The 25,285-nt window shown below is 36.7% G+C and overlaps 1 protein-coding gene across 11 annotated transcripts in view; it reads left to right on the plus strand.

The window, feature by feature from the left end:
- The window catches only part of EIF4G3 (eukaryotic translation initiation factor 4 gamma 3), a 386,518-nt gene that overhangs the window by 295,616 nt on the left and 65,617 nt on the right, over positions 1–25,285 (plus strand). For all 11 annotated transcript variants that reach the window (XM_051988328.1, XM_051988325.1, XM_051988326.1 and 8 more), the window contains 3 exons: positions 10,359–10,447; positions 14,231–14,480; positions 21,938–22,071. In XM_051988328.1, the coding sequence (XP_051844288.1) occupies positions 10,359–10,447; positions 14,231–14,480; positions 21,938–22,071 (473 nt within the window). The remainder of the gene's footprint in view (positions 1–10,358; positions 10,448–14,230; positions 14,481–21,937; positions 22,072–25,285) is intronic.

Consider the following 25,285-nt stretch of genomic DNA (forward strand, 5'->3'; position numbering starts at 1 on the left):
CTTCAGGACTAGTGCTTTAGCTGCCCTGGCCAAATGGATTTTTACCAGGATAATTATTCGATGATTTATTTTATTTCTTATTGCCCTTTTCCATTATTAAGATAGTATTTTGCCATTTTGAGTAATATGCTTTTTAACCCATAAATAGATTTTCTTTATGTTCTCTAATTTGAGATTGATTAATCTCTTTTGTATTTGTTCTTTTAAATTTTTTTCATCTTTTGAATTTGTAATATTTCTCATTTTTTTCCTTTCACTTTGGGGGGACAAATTCCTAATGATTTGTGAATTTTATTAGCATTTAAAAAAACTCTTATTATTAATACATTTATCAAAGCCAAAAGTTCTTTTCATTTTCATTTTATTTCTACTCTTAACTTGATAATCTCATTGTATATTTTCTTATGATTATTGCTTTGTCCTTTTTCTAGTGATTTTAGATGGACACATAATCCAATTATTTTATCTTAGTAACTTAAGTGTCATAAATTTACTTCTAAAAATTGTTGTAGCTGAGTCCCATGGATTTTGGTGTGTGGCATTGTTGACTATCTTTTATGTGTTTTTTATTATTTTCCTCCTGACTTATTTTTAACTCAGTCTAATCATCTATGGATACAAGAAAAAAAAAATCTGATATAAAATCCACTATTTATCTATGATAAAAACACTTACAGAAATACAATAATAAAATCATAAACACACTAACAAAATCTTGTTTAAATCCATATCCAATAATATATATAATGGAGAAACATTAGAAGTATTCTCACTTTTCACTATTTTTATATGACAGCAAATAGAGATAAATATATTAGTGGGATAAACATTGAAAATTAAGATGAATTATAGGGTTCTTTTTGTGTGATTCTGGGCAGTTTGGGGGAGGCAGCAAGGGTTAAATGACTTGCCCAAGGTCACACTAGTGTATGAAATCGAATTTCAACTCAGGTCTTCCTGATTCCAGGGCTGGTACTCTCTCTGCTATGCCATCTTGCTGCCCTGAGGTATATATTATTATTTGTGGGTAACAGTATATTTTGGGCATCTGAGTTGCCAAATCAGGCTACAAAATTAATCCAATTTGGATTCTTATTTAGTATCAGTAACATCAAGGAAATATTATGAAAAATATGTACCAATTACAGTAATAAGAACAATCAAATATTTGGGAATTAACTTACTTTTTGCATGATCTATGTAAGATCAACTATAAAATCATTATTCTTTTGATTAAAAATCTGTTTCAATCAACAAGCATTTGTTAAATTATGTACTCTGTACCAGACACCAGGCTCCCTCATATCAAGTAGATAATATGCACACATAGAATATTATAAAATAGATACAAGGTGACTTTAGGGATGCCTAGAAGATGCAGACAGCAGGAAAGGCCAAGAAGGAAAGATCTCCTACAAAAGAGGAAGCTTGGGAGGTCAAGGTGAAGAATGTTCTTAGATGGATTATATTTATAAAATAAAATTAAAATACTTGCCAATTTAATTTGCATAATTAATGTAGTATTGATCAAAAAACTTATGGGTTTTCTTCACAGAAGAACTAATAATTATATAGTCCATTAAGGTTTACAAAGTTTATTTTGTATATCTGTGCATATGCATATATATGTATACGAAATCTCATATTCAGACTTGCGAGATAGGTGCTATTATAATTAATTCTCTTTTTACAAATAAGGAAACTGAAGCTTAGACAGGGTTAAATATCATGTGTAAAGCCACATAGCTAATAAGAACCAAGGCAGTTTTTATACTGAAGTCTTCATGACCTCCTAAGTCTAGCTTACTAAGCTGTCTTTTAGGTTAATAAGAAGCAAAGAGATAATATAGAGAAAAAATAGCAAAAAATATCAAAGTCTGTTTGATTTAGATGCCTTTGATTATGCTAAAATGTTTACATTTTTATAACAAAAGAGAATATAATGAAAAAATAACTAATTGTGGAACTATTTACGTTCAATTTGATAACATAACAAATACAACATTTTTGAAGATAATTCCTATATCACGAAAGTTAGTCAAGAATTTAGACATCTTCAGACAAGAACATATCTTTTAAAATTGCTTAAGAAACATTTCAATAGCTTTTTATTTTTCCAAATATATGCACAGATAATTTTCAATGTTCACCTCTACAAAACCTTATGTTCCAAATTTTTTCTCCCTTTTCCAAATTTTTCTCACTTCTTCCACCCCTCCCCAAGACAGCAAGCAATCTGATATAGAATTGTATGCAGTTCTTTTAAATATATTTCCCTATTTGCCATGTTTTGCAAGAAAAATCAGATCAAAAGGGGAAAAAAACACGAGAGGAAAAAAACAAAAAAGATGAAAATACTATCCTCTCCAGCACAAACTATTGGAATTAGCCCAAATCACCTTAAGTTGAAAAGAGCCAAGTCCATCACAGTTGATCATCTTCTTTTTGCTGTGTGTGAGGTTCTCCTGGTTCTGTTCATTTCCTTCAGCATCAGTTCATATAAGTCTTTCCAGGCTTTTCTGAAATCAGTCTGTTCATCATTTCTTATAGAATACTATTCCATAACATTCATATACACAACTTAACTCAGCCATTCCCCAGCTGAGGAGCATCCACTAAATTTCAAGTTCCTTGTTACCATTAAAAGGGCAGCTACAAACATGTGGGTCCTTTTCCCTTTTTTATGATCTTTAAGAACATTTTTTGACTGGAAAATCTATTGACCCTTTGTCCAAAGAGACTTAAATTAAAGCAACCAAAGTAGGCCAGTGAGGCCGTGAAGGGTGTTTGGGGATGGTCGTGGAATAGGCACATCTTTTCAGTAGAGCAGGTTGTGAGGCATGAAATTCACACTATTGAGAAATTTAAGAATGTCTTTACGCAACCAGTCAGAGGCAAAAATAGAGCAGCCTTCGAAGGCCAAAGAGCCCATTCACGCTGATCAAGAAAGTGGAAAATTCTAGGAACCTACTGATGGAGGAGTTAAAACACTGGCTCTGGTTTTAGGATGTTTTATGCTTCATTGCTGAGTTCCCGGGATAACAAGACTGGAAACACCCAGTATTAAGAGATTGAGAAAGGGAGGATTTCTTCCAGTTATGAGACCTTGAAGAGGCTTACAGCCCAACCTCTTCAGTTGACAAATGGTGATTCTGGACATTAATTAGCTCTGGGATTCTCTCCAGTAGTCCCAATTTTGAGAGTTCTAGGGCTCACCATTTTACCATCGATTTTTTTTTTTTTTTTTTTTTTGGCTGAGGCAATTGGGGTTAAGTGACTTGCCCAGGTCACACAGCTAGGAAGTGCTAAAGTGTCTGAGGTCACATTTGAACTCAGGTCCTCCTGATTTCAGGGCCGGTTCTCTGTCCGCTGCGCCAGCTGGTTAGCTGCCGCTGGGCTCACCATTTTAAAGAAAGAAGGTGGAATGTCTGGACAACAGTGCCAGCCTATTGGAGAGGAAAAGAATTGCTAAACATAGCTTTCTAACCAGGAAGGGGGGAGCTGCAGAGCTTACTTCTTGAGTGAGTTGTTTGTACTAAGAAGGTGCAGTGGGAACGTGATTGCTTCTCTCTATCCCAGGTTCAATTTCCTTCCTGGTGAGTCCAGGCCCTGAGCATGATGTCTCTGTCACCAATGGCACAATATTCTTGTGAAGAATCATTTCTATTAACAGCTATATAAAAGATGGTCAGGATTTGCATCCAGGCAGTTTTCTGCAGTCAGAGCAGACATTTTGTGGGAGTTCTTTGAACTCACAAAGTTTAACGCCTTTTTAGGTTTAGTAGCATGTACATATAATATACTAGTTATTTTGTGAACACTTTTTACTTCAGTATGTCTGTTGGATAATTAAAGTTTATCTTTTAAAATTAAATTTTTTATCCATCAGAAGATGGCATACAGAATTTTATGGCATAGTAATAAAACGTGAGTGGTTTGCCATTTTGTAGCTCATTTTACAGATAAGGAAACTGAGGCAAAGGGCTAAATGACTTTTCCAGGATCACACAGTTCGTAACTATGTGATTTGAACTCAGAAAGACGAGTCTTTCTAACTCCAGGCTGAATATGCTCTATCCACTGTGCCCCCTAGTTGCCCAAACCATGCCAATATCTTTACCAAGGAAGCCCCAAATGGGGTCATGAAGAGGGAGGATACAACTGGAAAATGACTGAAAAATCAAACCATAGTGAACCAATATACCTAAAGGATTCCAAACCACAAAGTATGGTCTTGAATCTAGAAAACTATATAGGGCCTTAAAGGAAGATGAGACTCATTGTATCAGTTAGTCAACCTGTAAACAGTTATTAAATGCCTACTGTGTGCCACTTTTGCCCCTTACCCACTATAGGCCCGCATTTTTAAAAGATATTTTAGTAAATATCAATCCAACCACCATCTTCATGTTTAATTAATTTCATCAAACTACAATTTTTTTTTTTCCCGTCCTTGTTACTTCTCTTTCTCCTTACCCTCTTTTTAACATGTGTATAGTCAAGCAACGGCTCAGCACAAGAAGGCATATCTGCATCTGCTCCTTTAGGTCTTTTCTTTACCAAGTAGAGCTTCACCTTCATACTTTCATCCTTGTAAAACCTGTGTTGAGGAGCTGCTGTGATCAAAATCCTGGTCTTCCATAGTTGTTTCCCCTCAGGTTATTGTGGTCATTGTGAAATTGTTCTATTTCTGCTAACTTCTCTCTCTATATTTCTTTGAATCTGTCCAAATCCTCGTTTTTATGGCACCATAAAATTCCATTCCATTCATATTCCATAATTTCCTTGGCCATTCTTCAATTCATGGACATTTCTTTTCAATTCTTTGCTATTATACATGTTTTTTTTTTTTTTTTGTCCTAGAGTCCTCTTTGGATTACATGCCTAATTAACAGTATCACTGAATCAATGGAGTTACATAATTTAATGACTTTGGGGGTATAGTTCTAAAATGTTTTCCAGATTGATGAAACCTACTTATAGTTCTACCAACAGCTGGCCACTGTGTTCATCCTTATACATCTCCTCCCTTTTGATTTCTTTTGCAATTTTCCCCTTTTGATATCTTTGTCTTCAGTATCAAAAACCATTTACTATTATTAGAAATACAGTCCTCCCCATTTTTGTTATCTAATTTTCAGCTTAATTGCTGCTTAATTAATATTAGATGAAGCTGCTATATGTACACTGAATGCAGTAAATGATATTTGACAGAAAAACTTTTAATAAAGACACAAAAGAATAGAATAAAAGACTGAAACCATTTAGTCTAAGCAAAAACCATTCTGTACATCTCAATAGTATCTGCATGGGCAACATTGCATAACATAATTACTGAAAATGTTCTTCTTGAAATTATTTTGTATTACTTTGCATATATTTTTATTTACTTGTTGTCTTACTTATGTGTTGTTTCCATCCCCCTTGGAGAGAGAGTATGCTGCTTGAACATGAGGAAGATTTTTTGGTTTTTTTCCTTTGGTATCCCTAGCATCCAGACAATCTTTTATACCTTATCAGTACTTGTTTTGAAATTTGAATTTTCAGTTGAATAAAATTGAAATTTTGAACAGCGAATTGAACAGAGGTGGCATATGAACATTTTGATAGTATGTTTCCAATAAAAAATTATTTTTAAAATAATAAATAAAATAGTAAAAGATCCAGAAAACCTTTAACACACTGAGTGGATATTTTTAGAAAATAATCCTCTGTTTAGCAGGAATCAGAATCCATGTATTAAGTGTCTACTGTGTGCCAGGAACTGGGCTAATTAAAGCATTGAGGATACAAAGAAAAGTAAAGACAATCCCCAACCTGGTATCTTAAACATTTTAGTGAAGCGGTTGGAAACCTCTCACTTTGGGGAAAGTCCATGTTTTCCCAATTTACTCTTAGATTGGCTGAATTTCATTGTCCAGGGACTCCAAAGAAGAGAAATCTGGTTAGTTGCAGCAGCATGGTGATTGGTGGTCCTGCATATATTTGCCTTTTCACATCCCTCTACCAGCCTCTCAGTCCCCTGCACTCTTCACGACTTTTTGGGTGTTTTCTTTTATTCTCCTGGTCTTTTCTCCGAACATGCCATGTTCTTTTGAACACTCTTTCAGCACACAATATTCTGATTAATGAGGCCAGAGGAAAAATAGGATCTTTTTGTACTTGCAGGATTTTATGAAAGAGATGATATATTTTTTATTGTAGTTTTTTATTTACAAGATATACGCATGGGTAATTTTTCAGCATTGACAATTGCCAAACTTTTTGTTCCAATTTTTCCCTCCCTTCCTCCCACCCCCATCCCCAGATAGCAGGTTGACCAGTACATGTTAATATGTTAAAGTATAAATTAAATACAAAATAAGTATACATGTCTTAACAGTTATTTTGCTGTACAGAAAGAATCAGGCTTTGAAATAGTGTACTGTTAGCCTGTGAAGGAAATCAAAAATGCAGGCGGACAAAAACAGAGGGATTGGGAATTCTATGTAATGGTTCATAGGCATCTCCCAGAGTTCTTTCACTGAGTATAGCTGGGTTCAATTCATTACTGCTCTATTAGAACTGATTTGGATCATCTCATTGTTGAAGAGGGCCACGTCCATCAGAGTTGATCATCATACAGTATTGTTGTTGAAGTATATATATGATCTCCTGGGTCCTGCTCATTTCACTCAGCGTCAGTTCATGTAAGTCTTTCCAGGCCTTTCTGAAATCCTCCTGCTGGTCATTTCTTACAGAACAATAATATTCCATAACATTCATATACCACAATTTAGCCAACCATTCTCCAATTGATGGGCATCCATTCATTTTCCAGCTTCTAGCCACTACAAACAGAGCTGCCACAAACATTTTGGCACATACAGGTCCCTTTCCCTTCTTTAGTATCTCTTTGGGATATAAGCCCAGTAGTAACACTGCTAGATCAAAGGGTATGCACAGTTTGATAACTTTTTGAGCATAGTTCCAAATTGCTCTCCAGAATGGTTGGATTCGTTCACAACTCCACCAACAATGCATCAGTGTCCCTGTTTTCCCACATCCCCTCCAGCATTCCACATTATCTTTCCCTGTCATTCTAGCCAATCTGACAGTTGTGTAGTGGTATCTCAGAGTTGTCTTAATTTGCATTTCTCTGATTAATAATAACTTGGTGCATCTTTTCATATGGTTAGAAATAGTTTCAATTTCTTCGTCTGAGAATTATCTGTTCATATCCTTTGACCATTTATCAATTGGAGAATGGCTTGATTTCTTATAAATTAGAGTCAGTTCTCTATCTATTTTGGAGATGAGGCCTTTATCAGAACCTATCAGAACCTGTAAAAAATGTTTTCCCAGTTTATTGCTTCCCTTCTAATCTTGTCTGCGTTAGTTTTTTATTTTTATTATTATAGCTTTTTATTTACAAGATATACGCATGGGTAATTTTGCAGCATTGACAGTTGCAAAATCTTTTGTTCCAATTTTTCCCTTCCTTCCCCCCACCCCTTCCCCCAGATGTCAGATTGACCAATACATGTTAAATATGTTAAAGTATGTTAAATACAATATATGTATATGTGTCCATATAGTTATTTTGCTGCACAAGAATAATCGGACTTTGAAATAGTGTACAATTAACCTGTGAAGGAAATAAAAAATACATGTGGACAAAAATAGCGGGATTGGTAATTCTATGGAGTGGTTCACACTCATTTTCCTGAGTTCTTTCGTTGGGTGTAGCTGGTTCAGTTCTTTATTGTTCTATTGGAACTGATTTGTTTCATCTATTGTTGAAGAGGGCCACATCCACCAGAATTGATCATCATATAGTCTTCTTGTTGAAGTATATAATGATGATCTGGTCCTGCTCATTTAGCATCAGTTCATGTAAATCTCTCCAGGCCTTTCTGAAATCATCTAGCTGGTCATTTCTTACAGAACAGTAATATAACATTCATATACCACAATTTATTCAGCCATTCTCTGATTGATGGGCATCCACTCAGTTTCCAGTTTCTGGCCACTACAAAAAAGGCTGCTGCAAACATTTTTGTCTGCATTATTATTTTTTTTTAATTTTAATTTTATTTTATTTAATAATAACTTTGTATTGACAGAATCCATGCCAGGGTAATTTTTTACAACATTATCCCTTGCACTCGCTTATGTTTCGATTTCTCCCCCCGCCCCCCTCTCCACCTCCCACCCCTCCCAAGATGGCAAGCAGTCCTATATATGTTAAATATGTTCTGCATTAGTTTTTGTACAAAAACTTTTCAATTTGATATAATCAGAATGTTTTATTTTATGATCAGTAATGATCTCTAGTTCTTCTTTGGTCATTAATTTCTTCCTCCTCCCCAGGTCTGAGAGGTAAACTATCCTATGCTCTTCTAATTTATTTATAATCTCATTCTTTATGCCTAGGTCATGAACCCATTTTGACCTTATCTTGGTGTGTGGTGTTAAGTGTGGGTCAATGCCTAGTTTCTGCTAGTTTCTAATTTCCAATTTTCCCAGCAGTTTTTGTCAAACAGTGAATTCTTATTCCCAAAGCTGGGGTCTTTGAGTTTGTCAAACACTAGGTTATTAAAGTTGACTGTTTTGTCCTTTGAACCTAACCTATACCAATTTCTTAGCCAATACCAAATGGTTTTGGTAACCGCTGCTTTATAATAAAATTTTAGATCTGGTATAACTAGGCCACCTTTTTTTTTTTTTTTTTTTTTATTAGTTCCCTTGAAATTCTTGATCTTTTGTTTTTCCATATGAACTTTGTTGTTATTTTTCTAGGTTATTAAAATAGTTTTTTGGGAGTCGATTGGTATAGCACTAAATAAATAGATTAAGTAGTATTGTCATCTTTATTATATTTGCTCACCCTATCCAAGAGCATTTAATATTTTTCCAGTTGGTTAGATCTGACTTTGTGTCGAAAGTGTTTTATAGTTTTGTGAAAGAGATGATATTTGAAGAGTTTTATGTATGCAAAATTTCAGACTGAGAAGAGTGACATAGGGAACAATACAAACAACGATAGGAATAATCTGGATTATGCGTAAGAGAACATCCAGAATATGCCTTGGCTGAAGCATAGATCAGAAGCATATGACAGAAGACTGGTAAGATAATGAAGTGCGAGGTTATAGAATCATGCTTGACAGTCAAAGAAAGAAACCCAGAATTTATTCCTAAAGACAATCTATTTTAAGTGTAGATGAAATATTGAGCCTAGAGTTCTTTTGGACTCTAGGTAGTTTGGAACAATACCTTATGGCACACCAAGCTAGAAGGAAAGGGGCAAACTTAGATGACCAGAGTCAAGCTCCAGAAAGATCTCAACAATTTAGATCAATACACTTTTATAAGATTCTATAAATGTAGCAAGAAATCAGTTTTACGAATACAGGGGAGAAGAGTATTGGCTAGACAGTTGTGTGAAAAGGAGTGATGGCTTTGGCTTTTAGCTGCTTGCAAGTTCCTAATATGTCCACCCTGGCCTACATAGCTACAAATCTAATCCTACCTGAGGCCTCGTGAACAGAGGCTTGGTGTTCAAAGAGAGCTGTTGTGGTCTTGTTCCAATTGTCCTTAATCAGACTACATCTGTAGAATTGCATCAAGTTCCAGGCACATTATAGGATGTTAATAAGCTAGGGTGCAGTCAGAGAAGGTCAGTCAGCATGAGGAGACAAGTGAGGGCTATTCTGTAAAAGAAAACATTTAAAGAACCTGGGGCTTTAGTTTAGGGAATATTTGGAAGTGCATTCACTGCCTTCAGCCATTTGAATGATTGCCATATGGCAATCCTTAAATGGAATATAAGATGGAATTCCAATGTGGAAGAGGAGTTAGTCATTTAATTTGTCTTTAGAGAGAACTAAACCAGGAGTTCAAAGTTACTGAAAGACAAATTTTATAGTGAAGTGATGGAGGAAAAATCTCCCAACACTTAAGATTTCCAAAAATGAAATAGACTGGCTTGGAAGGAAAAAAGTCCCTGTCACCTGGGGTATTTAGACAAAGAGAATATTGGTTAAGGACATGACCACGCTTTTTGGAGAGGGGACTCTTGATCATGTAATGCTAAATGAAGGCTATTTGATGCTATGAAATTGCATTTCACCTTAATTTTACTTTTATTTTTGATATATTTTGACATCTTTGAAGAAGAATGATTTCTTTAAGGTAGATGTTAAAGGAAAAAAACCCCAACCTGTTGAGTGTGGTCCCTTCCATGCAGTTATAAAGCATTATCTGTAATCCCCCCCCACACACACACACTTCCTGACTTCCCTTCCCCCACATGACCTGATTCTCCTTACCGTGATTTCATATTGGCAAGTAATGAGCATAACTTTGTATTGCAGCCCAAACAGCTGTAACAGCACCAAAGATGTGGAAGAAACCAAAAGATCGAACCCGAACCACTGAAGAGGTGTTAGAGGCAGAATCAGAGGTAAGAGAACACTGTGGATCTCTATATCTCAATTTTGGGTCAGCCAGGCCTTTCTAAAAATCACAATTAGGTCATTGGACTAAAGAGAGATTTGTTAGTTTCCTTGAATTTTCTGAGTAGTTTTTCAAAAATCCAGTTAACTCTGGGATTTGCCTTACCAGCTTCCTAACAGTTTTGTTTGATTTCCCTTTCTCTCTATTTTCTCCCTCTCTGCTCCACCCCTTTTCACTTTTTGGAAGTAGAGGAAGGTGAGCCTGTGTCAGCTGTGATGGTTTATGTCGGAAGCCATTCTGTTCTCCTCCTTGTAGCTAGTCTGGAATGCTGGGGCCTCATTTCACATTACTACTATCTTGGTCCTCAACAAATTAAATTTACTCCACATTGATAGATCAGCTAATCAAAGCAGCCCTAAGTTTGTGATATTTTGTTCAAATGTAGACAAGTGATGGCAGTTGGCACGATGGTCCACTCCCAGAAAATTCAGAGAGATCTTGAGTTATGTGGCCTCTTTCAAATTAGCCCCATAGTGGCGACTCCACTATTATTAAGCTTTTTTCCCCACACAGTTGTTTCCAAATTTTCCTAAGCTAGGTTTTGTTGTAAATGCCAACTTAGCAGTTTCTGCCAGAGTCCTCAAGATAGGATGAAGGGTAGAATTTAACACTGAGGGCTTGGGTTTGCAATTTTATAATTATAACATCAATATTTTCTCCCTGGAGCTGGAAAGTGGACTTCAGTGTGGCTACAGTTGGCTCATAGCCCCAGTCTTGGAATCTTCTCTGGTGTAATCCATTGCCTTAAAATAATTGCTTCTATTGGAAATTGGGGGTTACTATTTCATGTCTACACATTCTCTGGTGGTGGCTACCTGTCTGTGTGCTCTCTACAGCTAGCCCCAACTCTGGCCCCATCCCTGTAGGCTCTGCTGCTAGGCGGTGTTCCCTTGTCATTGCTCCAACATGATGCTCTATTGATGTCACAGTTAGTCCCATAGCAACCACTAAAATGTTGCACGCTGCAATTTCATTGTGGTGATCAGGAGTTAAGAACAGGCAGGAAGTTAGAGAGCTGTGAATAGCAGCTGCACAGGTGTCGCAGCTGAACAAGAAAATGTTGCTCCTACAGAGGATCAAATGCCTGCAGCACCTTCCGGAGGCCGGGGAGTCTCCCACATTCCCGGTATGGTGACAGGGATTCTCTGGGTTGAGCCCCCTCAGGCAGCGTTGTTCTTGAGCTCTCTCCTAGGTACATGCCTAGGATTCTTGGTCCAGTGGATAGGCTCTACGTATGGAGGCTGCTGGTCCTCCCCTAGCAAGCCCCTGGCTGGATGGCTGGAGACACCGTTCTGGAGCCAGGCCTTCCTTCTCTAGCCTGACTCCCACCCTACTCCCTTCCTACCCACCTTGCTTTACTGGCAAATGATGAGGTGTTATGAGGTATGAATGTGCTTCTTCAGAGGCTGGGTGCCCTACCCACCTTTCTCCAAAGCAAGCAGCAGTTAGCGATTATAGTGATGGCTCAATAAAAGCCTAATGTCAAAATTTTCATCCCATTTGCCTCTTTCTGGTAGTCCTGAAGGAATCATATTTCTCAGTTAACCTTGTAAACTGTCCTTTCCCAAATCTATCTAAAATAAAAGTGTTTTAAGACACGTCAGCAAAGAAGGGGTTTTATAGTTCCTGCTATGTCAATAATTTTGTTAATGGAATCATTCATGAACCAGTCTCAAATTATCCCCTTGTCAGATGACATAAGTGATTCATCTTGAACACCTTTTTATTCTTTATAGAGATACGTTTTTATTGAAAAGTTCTCAGAGGATGTAGGGGCCCCATACAACCTGAATATAAAGATGTGACATTCTACCTGTTCTTTTGATACAGGTCATTATGTATATGAACTTTAAAAATCCAAACTACAAGTGCTATCACTTGGGCTCCATGAAAATAATAATGGTCATAAGAAATCTGGTGGTTACAGTTTTAAGTACATGTGTCTTCACAGTCTTCATCTTGCTGGCTTAACAGATTTATTTCAACATATTCCTTGGCAGATGCCTTTGGAAATGTGTCCAGGGTGACCCCAGAGTTGTCTACTTGGCAGTCCACTTTCCATATCGTGGCTCATGGCTTTGTTTCTTTAGGCTTCTTCATCTGGATGGAAATTGAGTCTCTCTGTCCACTTGTTTCTAATAATAAGCAAAGAAGATTTTTGTCACAGCTCATGGGTACTTCAGTCTTGCACCCTTCCTCACCTTTTCTTCTGTACTGGCTACTTTTTGTATTGCCCAGATTTAGAAGCAAGGAGGTGTCATGCACAATTAATCATGTGTTGTGGTTTTCTTAATTTTTAATAAAATTATTTTTAAATGTCCCTTACAAATTGATTATTGCTGTCATATACCTATAACTTGAGTTGATAACGAGTTTCACATTTTTAATTAGGAAAAATCTTATGTTCTCTTCCCCTTTCCCCTCCACTAAAAAAAAAAAAGCAAATAAACCCCTTGAAACAATTAGGCATAGCCAAGCAGACCAAATCCCACTTTGGTCATGTATTGATAGAATTTTAAAGAAATTAAATGATATTAATTATCAAAAGAAGCAAAGTCTGGATGAGGAAGCCATAATTATCAGGTTCAGTCAAACTTCTTCAACATTCAGGAAATGACTGTTTTTTGTCATGCGTCCTCAGTAAAAGTATTTTTTCCCAGTTGTATTTGTCTTCTTAGAACTTCAGACCTTTGTTTTTCTCTACACATCATCCTCTTACCATTCAAAATATGTATTCTGCCTTTTTCCCTAGCTTCCTCATTCCATTTGTAAAAGGCACCCTCCCACACATACTCATCTGTGGATAGAGAGCAGCATCTTAGAATAACTTGGTGTCTGCCTGCCTGAATGCCTCATGCCCCTTCAGACAGAAACTTGACCGCTCCAGAGATATTTTGAGTGAAAGGTCCCTTGTGTCCCTACTTTTGTCTCCTCCCCCGTCTCCTGGATGGGCCGTGTGGAGGCCCTTCTGCCGCTCGCAAGGCCCTGCAGCTGCTATGCAATGCAGGCTAAGGTTTCAGCCTCCAAGCTGGATTAGGCTCCTGTGAATCAGGGCCACGTTCATCTTTCACTCCAGAGGGAGGGAGCTTGGCGTCCCCAGTGAGTTTTACATTCAGATGTTTTGGGGACTGGAAAGGACACTTGAGCCCTCCCCTCCATTGGCCACTTGAAAGTGAGATGCAGCCAGCAAGATCAGCTTGTTCTTCCATTCCTCTAATAGAGAAGGCAGACCGGAAGCTAAACTTCACTCGATGGAACCTGGAAAAGAAGGCGAAGGTCTTGCAGAATTCTAAAATCTATCTCCCAAAATAGAACAAAAACAGTCTCCCTCTAGTGAAGCAGCCTTTTGCTATTCATTATTTTTGATCCTTTTCCCGAAATCTCCTCATGGTGACCAAGAGCAGACCAGGAGGAGTCCCTAATCTTGACGGGAGGGGGGGGGAGGGGTTAGCACATTAGAAAGATTAACAGTTCTTTCCATTCTTAGCCTTCATTAGTCATAATTAAACTATTTTAGTAACACTGGTAATTGTCTGTGTTAGCCCCAGGGAATTAAATGGTGTCTTAAATGAATTTGTCATGACACTTCTGTGGGCTATACATGGCCGCACCTCATGGTGAGTGCTAGGCGCGTGCGCGCGCGCCTTCATGCATCTGTCAGTGTATTTCTGCATGCACACATACATAGCTTGGTTGTAAACTCTAACCTCTATGTTCACTTCTGCTTCAGCCTAAAGTTGAAGAGGAGCTTTCAGGTGACAAAGTACTTGAATCTGAACAGGATAAAATGAGCCAAGGGTTTCACCCTGAGCGAGACCCCTCGGACCTTAAAAAGGCGAAAGCTGTGGAAGAAAACGGAGAGCAGGAGAGCGAGCCCGTGCGTAACGGAGCCGAGAGTGCTTCTGAAGGGGAAGGAGTCGATGCGAACTCGGGCTCCCCAGACAGTTCTGGCGATGGGGTAGCCTTCCCTCTGAAGCCAGGTGAGTGCTGCCCTCTCGCCCTCGGGTGCGTGATGACTGCCAGGGCTCATGTTCGGGGCCTCACGGCCGCTCCCAGCACCAATAGGCAGGCCGAGTGCGCAGAGCGATCCTCACAAGGAAAGGGCACCGCGCCGGAGGGAGGGGAGCCAAGTATTTCTTTTTCTCTGGCACTCAAGAAACAAGCAAACAATGACAGGTGATAGATGTCTAACTACTGGAATTTTTGACTCTTCTAGTGTGTAGATGATTTTTCAGAATCGATGTGGTTGGTTAGTATACAGGGTGCCCTTAGAGTGTTAGTGCAATTTTAAGATTTAGTAGTTTAAAATTAAACAAAGATGTGTGGGATATACCCTGTATTAGCATATACATCTAGCACAATTAGAAGAAAACACAAGTGTGTATTTTTTAAAAAAAAAAACACAGGTGTGCATATTTTTTAAAAATTAGGTACTTCCAGGAAGTCTGAACTGAGACAATTTATTATAGTTTGCTAAAGCTACATTGCAGACCCACATTATACTGTACCAGAATAGACTTTATCCTAATTTCAGAGCATGAAGCTCTGTGAACTCTGCACCCCAGAGATACCCCTGTCTTTAGACAGTATCAGAAAGCACATCTGCTTTCAACACAACTCGGCCATATCTGTGAAATTTTGCTGTGAGCTTTTTAAAATTATTTTTCATAATAGCTTTTTATTTTTTAAAATATATGCAAAGGTAGTTTTCATTCAACATTAACCCTTGCTAAACCTTATGGTTTATATTTTTCTCCCTCTTTCACCTCTTCCCTACACAGCACATAATCTAGTACAGGTTAAATATGTGCAGTTCTTCTAAATATTTTCCATCTTTATCGTGCTGCACAAGAAACATTAGATCAAAAAGGAGAGAGAGAAAAAAATAAGTAAACAGCAGCAGCAACAAAAAAAAGATCAAAATACTATGTTGTGATTCATATTCACTCCCCATAGTTCTCTCTGGGTGCAAATGGCTTTCTCCATCCCAGATCTATTGGAACTGGTCTGAATTGCCTCAAAAAAAAGCCAAGTCCACCAGAGTTGATCATCACATAATCTTCTTGTTGCCATGTACAATGTTCTCCTGGTTCTGCTCACTTCACTTAGCATCACTTCATGTAAATCTCTCCCGGCCTCTTTGAAATCATTCTGCTGATCGTTTCTTATAGGACAGTAACTTATTCAGTTATTCTCCAACTGATGGGCATCCACTCTTACTATGAGCTTTTAAGTTACTCTGTTGCTATTTCCATTTTTCTCCATGGATTTACATTACTCAATGTGGACACATCAGGAAAGAAGTTTTTTGGATCAAAATGTTTTGTGGAAGTGAGAACTCCCCCTCCCCCCCCATTATACCTAATCTAAAAAAACTATTGTCAGAAATTAGGTTTGAATTTAGAATGCGCAAAAGCTCAAGAACAAACCACAACCGAGATGCTTTTAGCATTTTGGTATTGTTTCTCATTTCAACAAACCTATTTAATTTAGGCACAGGCAGGTGATGGAACAAGCCAGCATATGGGCTTTGAGATATACAGTTTATTGATTCTTATGCTTCCAAGGAGAAAGTCATTGGCCAGCTCCAAACATGATGGCCCATGTGGGCAAAAGGGCTAAATTTAGATCACAGATTCAAGTTCTAGCTCCACCATTCACTATATAAATATGTGACTTCAGGCAAGGCACTGGCCCTCTCATCAAGTTTTAGTTTCTTGTTTGTGAAGAAAGGAGAAAGATGAACTAAGTGCCTGTGTAATGCCCATGGTCCCATCTAGCTCTGACTCTGTATTTTTTGAAATGTATGAGAAATACATGAGCCATGAGTTCATCTTCTAAAGCGAAGGAGGTAGTTTCTGGGTACATGCTTGAGTTGTGATCCTTTCCTCCCTTGTGGTGATCAGAGAACCTTTGAGAAGTGCCTCTAAAGATTGAGTCTGAGCTGAGTCCCTCCCCAACTCCTGGCACACTTGGCAAGGAACTAGAATCTCTGATCTAGTCCTGATTCCATACTTTGATTTTTTTTCTGTCCTCTTATCATTTTTGCTGTCCTTTACATTTCCTTTCCTCTTGGATCTCAGCAGCTTCTCTATTGTTGATGTGTTTTGAAAAAAGATCTCTTTAAGATCCAGCACTTTCTATTTGTTTTTAAAATTTTTTCCTTGATTAAAGCTTTTCACTGTTTTTTCTATATGTAAATTTTGTTGCTACTATTTGTTTTTAAAGTACTTAAATTTCTTGTATCCCTTCCCTCACTCCTAGGGTGTACCATACATTATAACAAAGACTTTTTAAAAGAAAGAGAAATAAGAAAAAAATTCAGAATTAATTATTGACACATATATTACAATCTATGTGTTGTTTAATACTTGTGAATCTCTCATTTCTGTAAAAGAATCGGTAAGATTATTTTATAATAATTTTTTAGGGAATAATCCTGTGCTTTGTAATTTTGTAACATTTATTTTAGATTACTTTGTGGTTTATTTCATTTAGTTGTTATTTTGTTTGCTCTGTTTCACTTTACATTAGTTCATTTTGCATATAATTTCTCTGTTTTCATCATATTATTTCTAAATATTTCTAAGCTGTTTCTATAGCACAGTCAAATTCCATTACATTCATGTGCTGTAATTTCTTTATCTGTTTCCAAATTACAGGGCAGTTATTGTGTTTCCAGTTCTTTGTTACTACAAAAACCTTTGCTATGATATTTTATTGCTCATGGAGCCTTTCTTCACATTAATAACACAATGGGTTATATTTAGGCTTAATGTCAAGAAAGTGCTTCCTATGAATATAACTATCCATAAGTGGAATGATTTGCCTCAAGAGGTAGGGTCCCTTCCTGTATATGCAAAAATGTTTGTAGCAGCTCTTTTTGTAGTGGCTAGAAACTGGAAATTGAATGTACACCCATCAGTTGGAGAATGGCTGGTTAAATTGTGGTATATGAATGTTACAGAATATCTGTAAGAAATGACCAGCAGGATGAATACAGAGAGGCTTGGGAGACATTTACATGAACTGATTCTGAGTGAAATTAGCAGATCATTATATACTTCAACAATAATACTATTTGAGGATCAATTCTGATGATCCTCTTTGGCTCTCTTTGGCAATGAGAAGATCCAAATCAGTTCCAATTGATCAGTGATGAACAGAACCAGCCATACCCAGAGAAAGAATACTGGGAAATGAATGTGGACTGGTTGCATTTTTGTTTTTCTTCCCAGTGTATTTTTACCTTTCTAAATCAGATTTTTCTTGTGCAACAAGATAGCTATATAAATATGTACACATATATTGTATTTAAGGTATACTATAACATGTTTAACATCTATGAGACTGCCTGCCATCTAGGGGAGGGGGTGGAGAAAGGGAAGGGAAAAATCGGAACACAAGTGATTGCAAGGGGCAATGTTGAAAAATTACCCATGCAGATGCTCTGTTAATGAAAAGCTATAATAATTAAAAAAAAAAAAGTAGTGTCCCTTTACCCTAAAACTCAGTAGAGATCTTTAAGCAGAAATAAAAGGAACACTTTCAGATAAGTCCCTGGAATTTTTTTTTTAGGTATAGGCTTGACTAGTTAACATCTGAAGTCACTTACTAGCCTTATAATTCTGCATTCTTATTTTTTTCCCAGAAAACAGCAGGTTTATTATCAAACTGCATGTTTGACATGGGCCAGTTTTTGCCCATATGGAAACCATCCAATCCTCAGTAAGGCTTTTCACTTTCCAAATATATGTATTGGCAGTTCTTCAACATTAGCCCTTGCAAAATCCCATGTTCCAATTTCCTCCCCCTCTCCCACACCCTTCTCTAGATAGCAAGCAGTCCAATACATGCTCAACATGGTAGAAATACATGTCAAATCCAATATATGCATATACCCATCCATACAACCATCATGCCACACAAAAAAAATCAAATCAAACCAGTTTAAAAAAAAAAAAAAGAAGCAAGCTAAAATGCAAGCAAACAATAGCAGAAAGAGTGAGAATGCTATGTTGTGAACCACGCCCAGTTCCCATGGTTCTCTCTCTGGATGTAGATGACTCTCTTCATCACTGAACAAGTGATACTAGTCTGGATCATCTCATTGTTGAAAAGAACACATCCAGCAGAAATGATCATCTTATAATCTTGTTGCCATGTACAGTGTTCTCCTAGTTCTGCTCACTTCACTCAGCATCAGTTCCTGTAAGTCTCTCCAGTCCTCTCTGAAATCCTCCTGCTGATCATTTCTTATAGAACAATAATATTCCATAACATTCATACACCATAACTTAGTCATTCTCCAACTGATGGACATCCATTCAATTTCCAGTTTCTGGCCACTACAGTGACCTGCCACAAACATTTTTGCACATGTGGGTCCCTTTCCCTCCTTTAAAAGACCTCTTTGGGATACAGAGCTAGTAGAGACACTGCTGGGTCAAAGGATATGCAGAGTTTAACAACTTTTTGAACATAGTTCCAAATTAGCACTTCCTATTTTGCTTAGATATGAGGTGATGGTACTCATGTTCTGCTAAATTTCTCTTGTTCTTAGTATATCTCTGTAGATAGATGAAGTATGTTTCTGTTAGACTTATTTTCCTAGTAAAGAGCTCGGTTTTACCTGAGGTTACTTTGGAGTCACATTGGAATGAATTTATATAAAATTGCAAAATCAGTGAACAAATCTTAATGAAATGATAATGTTTTAAATGGGCGAAACTGATAAGGAAATGGAACTACTAGTTGTATGGGGTCTGTACAGTTGCTCTCGCCTTTGTTTTTCAGAGGTAATATGTCATTAGTTTTGATGATGTTGTTGACTTAAAATTTGAGAGCTCTGAGATTGATCCTGCTTTTTTCACTTAGGAAAGAGCAGGCCATTACCTTCATGTGTAATGTGAGAAAAATTGTTCTTTTTTTTTTTTTTTTTTACTAATAGTCATATCTTTTTTTTTCACATTTCTCTAAATATTTGGTTGATTTTTTTTTTTAATTTTTATTTAATAATTACTTTATATTGACAGAATCCATGCCAGGGTAATTTTTTTTTTACAACATTATCCCTTGCACTCGTTTCTGTTCCGATTTTTTTCCCCTCCCTCCCTCTACCCCCTCCCCTAGATGGCAAGCAGTCCTTTATATGTTGGATATGTTGCAGTATATCCTAGATACAATATAAGTTTGCAGAACCGAACAGTTCTCTTGTTGCATAGGGAGAATTGGATTCAGAAGGTATAAATAACCCGGGAAGAAAAACAAAAATGCAGATAGTTCACATTCGTTTCCCAGTGTTCTTTCTTTGGGTGTAGGTGCTTTTGTCCATCATTTATCAATTGAAACTCAATTAGGTCTCTTTGTCAAAGAAATCCACTTCCATCAAAATATGTCCTCATACAATATCGTTGTCGAAGTGTATAATGATCTCCTGGTTCTGCTCATTTCACTTAGCATCAGTTCCTGTAAGTCTCGCCAGTCCTCTCTGTATTCATCCTGCTGGTCATTTCTTACAGAACAATAATATTCCATAACATCAATTGGAGAATGGCTGGGTAAATTGTGAGAAAAATTGTTCTTATACCAGCTCCCTCAGTCGATTAAAAGATTTGACAAACCTTAAAGCATTCTTAGCAGAATGAGGAGTGCCTGTTATTATTAGAAGAGGGAACACATTTTCTCTGCTGCCTCTTCTTCTTTGTTCTATTCTGTTTTTCACTAGTTACAGTCCATGTACCTTTTAATTTTGCTTGTATTCAGCTAGAAGCTGTTACATGGCATCACTATGTGTACTTATTCTCATAATTCATGTACCCTCTACCATCTGTTACCTATCTGAAGAAATTAATACATTTTTTGCTTTTTTGACCCCCTTTTACTTTAGTGATACCTTCTTCACTTTAGAAAATTGGCAGTATTCAAGCTTTTTTGTCAAATTATCAGGGAAGAAGTGCAGGAGTAGAAACTATTTAAAGAATATATATGCTCCTTTTGAACTCAAGATGCTAGTTGAACATTGCATATTTGCATATTCTCTCAAAAGTCATTCCCATCAAATACTTTTTAGAGATGCTTTGCTTTAGTAAAAACTGCCATTTTGCTGTTATTAAACATTGAAAAGCTCTTTTTGTTTTTACTGATTTTCCTCCTCTAAATAAGAACACTATAAAGAAGTAGTTGGCTTTTTTTTTTTTTTTGAAACATTTGACACCGTGAGCATAGTTTCTCTCTGAAGAAATTCATTCTGTCATGTGAACTGTAATTCATGACTTGTCCCATCAGAAACTATGACCTTATAAAGAAAATATATATATACACACACATGTACATATGTGTGTGATACTTTTAGAGACATTTAATCCTAGGAAATAGTGGATTGACTCCCTAATTCAATGGGCCTAGTAGTCAAAAGGCAGATTTTCTTTTTGGAAAAAATTTAAAAATATATATTAACTGATTTCTTTTTTATCATCTCATTTCTGACTGACGCCTCCCTCTGTCCAGTGAAACCCCTTATTTCTAACAAAAAGAAGAAAAAAGAACAGTCAGAGAAACAGATCAACACATGCACTAACTATCAGTATCTGACACCCAAAGTTTTCTACACCTATTTCTTTTAAACAAACAGAGTCAGCGTGAAGGACATGAGTCTCAGTGCTTACTCAGCCCCTGAGTGCTCCATTCAGTTTCAGGGGTGAAATCAATGGTCCATCTCTTCATTAGAGACTTGAGTAAAGGGCAAGAGGAGGGAAGGGCCTGAGCTGTTGGGAGAGGCGACGGAGGGCGGGCTGGCTCTTGGGTTGCCTCATTTCTAGGTTGCCAGGACAGTTAGGTGAAGTTTGTGCTGAGGGAGGGGAACACTGGCCCTGGAGGCCTGAAGAGTGGGGAAAGGTGTGCAACAACTTCTCCGGGAGTGGGATGGGGGTGGATGGCAGTGGGGGGGAGTGAGCCCCGCCGTGTAGGGATGAGGAGGGAGGGCCAGAGGGCTGCAGCAGGAAGTGCCTTACAGGCAGAAGAGCGAAAGGCCAGGCTTTGGCAGCCCCTATCTCCCTACGCCCCTCCCCCCCCCCCCCAAGTCCACAGTCCTTTCAACTTCTCCCTTAAAAGCATCGGCGTCATTCAGACATGTTTTTTGGATTTTAGACCATGTGAGGTTTGTATAAAGTTGATTGTTATTACATGGCCTCTGGTTTTCTATTTACTTTTGTAACCAAACATAACACAAAATAAAAGCCTGTGTGTGGTCTTTTGTTTGACTTTTGTGACTCTTAGTTGATTTATGGATTGGTTCATGATTAGAGATGAGCATCTTTGACGGCATCCAGATATGGTCTTTTTCTGTGTATGTCACTGTTTAACTGTGGATTCGTATAGCCATGCACTTCTACGTGTCTGACTCAATCCACCTTGCTGCCCATCTTCCTCTTCCTAGAGCCCTGGAAGCCTGCTGATACTGAAGGGAAGAAGCAGTATGACAGGGAATTCCTCCTCGACTTCCAGTTCATGCCAGCTTGTATCCAGAAGCCAGAGGGCCTGCCTCCTATCAGTGATGTGGTTCTTGACAAGGTGAGTCAGACTCTCTGAGGCAGGAGTTCCTAACCTGGTTTGTGTCACTGACCCCTTCTCAGAATAACCCAAATAGTTTTTAAATGTACAATGTATGTATGCACTTAGGTATTATAAGATTAGAAAAGAAAACTCTGTTGAAACACAAGTATTGAAATACTTCAAAAACCAAACAAAAAGAAAACAAGTTCACAGACTCTTAATTTGGGAACTCCTGTCCTGAGGGAAACCATCTCAAGTGTTAACTTTAATGCAAACTTAGTTTTTTAAAACTACATTTTTAAATTTTGTTTTTCATAGTTTTTACAGCACCCTCTTTTTCAAAAAAAATTTTTTTAAAGAAAGTTATCTGATACGGTGACCAAAGTCAAAATATCTACACCACCACCTCTAAACAGAGAGCAAAGGCTTCTGGAACCAATACCAGTCACTGCACTAAAACCTGTTGTCTTTTAATATCATCTTCATCTATGTTACCGCAGTTACTCAATATTTTTCTCTGAGTTCTGTTCTCTCTACTTATATCTGTTCACACAGGTCTTTCCACTTGTTCTCTGAATTCATTGCTTCTTGTGCACAATAATCTTTTAGACCATAATTTTTCATTCTCCAATCTAGAAGTAATTTTATTTGTAGACTCTGAAGATTGTGGTGACCATCTGTTAGTGAATTTTTTGGAATATTTGAAATTGGACTGCTCTAGATGAGAAAATGTATACTGTTTCTTTGATTTTATTACCTAATTAAGTTACTTTCCAAGAGTGGTTGTTCCAAGTCTTAGTTTCACCAAGAGAGAAAGTTCATGTGCATTTTGAATGTGATTGGTTGTGTTTGTGTTTTTTATTTTAGAAAACCTTTTTATTCTTGTCAAAACATTATTCTGATTTCCTTTTTTGGAACCAGACTTTAATTCTAATTTAATTTAAAGATGCTTTATACAGAGATTTATACCCAATCATGCAAAACCTTTTATTTTTACAAATAATAAAAAGCTGTTTCTCCGCTTTTTACTTCTTCCTCCCACTCATTGTGGGGGAAATAAAAGCTAGATTCTTATAACAGATATGCATGGTCAAGCAAAACAAATTCCCTCACTGGCCATGTGCAAAAATCATGTCTCACAGGTAACCTAGATGTACTCATGCTTTTACATAGGATAATTGATATGGACCTCTTTCTGATAATTGTGATCTTACACAGAAACTTTTACAAATAAGAATTAAGAATTTTTTTGTTTCCTCCAGGTTCCTTGTAGCTTACCATATTATTCAATTTAATTAAACAGTGCTTGATGGCTCTGAGCAGTTTTAAAACATTTTTTACCTAGTTTATTCATACAATAAGGATAATTTACTTTTAACTGTAATCGACAGATATTTCAGTCATTTTCTAAATCAGTGTAGCAGAGAAAATTATGAATTGTTTTAGAAGGTCAAGTAAATAATAAATGATTCTGTTTTATGTTTCGACTGTTTTCATAACAACTTTTGGTTTCTTCTTGAACTGGGAAATTCAAGTAAGATATTAAAATGGCAGTGGAAGGTATCATTTTATGAAATTTATTTTATATTGATTCCATGAATTAAACTTTAAAAAAAAACTTTTTTTTTAACTACAGAGCTGCTATGTTTGTACAATAAAATCAACTGTTCCTTCCTTTAAAAAAAAAAAAGAAAAGTTTCTCAAGCTGCACTCTGGTAGACTCCAGACTTCAGAATCAATCTGATGCAGTGTTCTCCTTGGCCATTGAATTGATAGTTTGGGTTCTTTTTTTTTTAAAGTTTTTCAGAAGTGTTTGTCTTTAGAGTTGCGATATGATCCCCTTGTTCTCCTGGATCTGCTTGATTTACTGTTCACACAGATCCTTCTGGATTTCTCTGAAGACATCTATCTCTTTTATAATTTCTTATAATAGAATAACAATCCATCACAGTCACATACCATAATTTGTTCAGCTATTTTCCAGTTGAAAGACAGCTCCTTAATTTTTACTGTAAAAGCTTGGAAATTGCATACAATCAACATTATTTTTCATGTTTTGTGATTCCTTTTGTCCCCTCCCTGGTTATAATTCTCTCCCTAAAGTAAGAAATGAAAAAACAACTTTTAATAAGACTGAGTTTGAACGGAGTATAGTTGACTCTATCCTTGTAATAAACATGAATTTAAAACTACTTATCATAAATAGGAATTTGTCGCCCCAAGTGTTACAAGACTAGAAAACTGTAGTTCTTAAGTTTCAAGTCAGACTATATTGATAGAATTAACAATATGGACAAAAACAGTTTCTCTCATAACCACATAAATGTAAAGAGGCATCCTTCCATTCTCTTTTGACTTAGTTTAATATAGCATCTTTTTATATTTAAATTGTCTTATTTCATGCTTGCTATTGTTATAAGATACTGGTCTGAATCTATTTTCCATCAAATTGCTTTTCAGTTTTCCCAAGAGATTTTGATAAATCAAAAGTCCTCCCAAAAATTTGTGTTTTAGTATTTATGGAACTTAGGCTCCTGTTTTTGTTTTTTTTCTTCTAGATTCTTTTCTTCTAGATCTTGTTTATCTAGTCTTATCCATTGATGTATTCCCCCACTTTTTTTAAACTTAGGGACATGGTTTTGATAATCAATACTTTGTAATATCGATAATGCTCGATTCCTCTACATTCCTTTTCTCTTCATTATTCTTGATCTTTTAGTTCATCTATAAATTTTTATGTGATTATATAAAGTAACCACTAGGTGGTAGTACTCTTAAGTTTGCTATGTTGATTTTAGATATTTTGTCTTTTGATATTGGTACAGTGGAGCTATGATACAGAATAACTTCAGGTTTTTAGGGTTTTCTTTCCCTTTTTAAATGTAGAACTTTGTCATTACATAGGCCGTATATTATGCATTTTGTATTTAATTTGAGTGACTTTTCTTTATAACCTTTATTAATAATGGAGAAGAAAGGCACTCTATCAAACTTTGTGATACACATGTCATCTTGATACTTACACCAAGTAGAAATAAAGCAGAGAAAAATCTGTAGATCAGTATTACTAAGTAAAGTTGATCTCATATTTTAGTAAAATTTTAGCATGAAAATTTATCAACATATAAAAAATGGTTCCTTAACATAGATTTATAGCAAAGTTGTTATACTAGGGAGATTTAATATTGGGGAAATGTTTCCATAATTAATCATATAAATAATAATGATATAC

The sequence above is a fragment of the Antechinus flavipes genome, chromosome 3, assembly GCF_016432865.1.
Source record: "Antechinus flavipes isolate AdamAnt ecotype Samford, QLD, Australia chromosome 3, AdamAnt_v2, whole genome shotgun sequence".
Taxonomy (NCBI): Eukaryota; Metazoa; Chordata; class Mammalia; order Dasyuromorphia; family Dasyuridae; genus Antechinus; species Antechinus flavipes.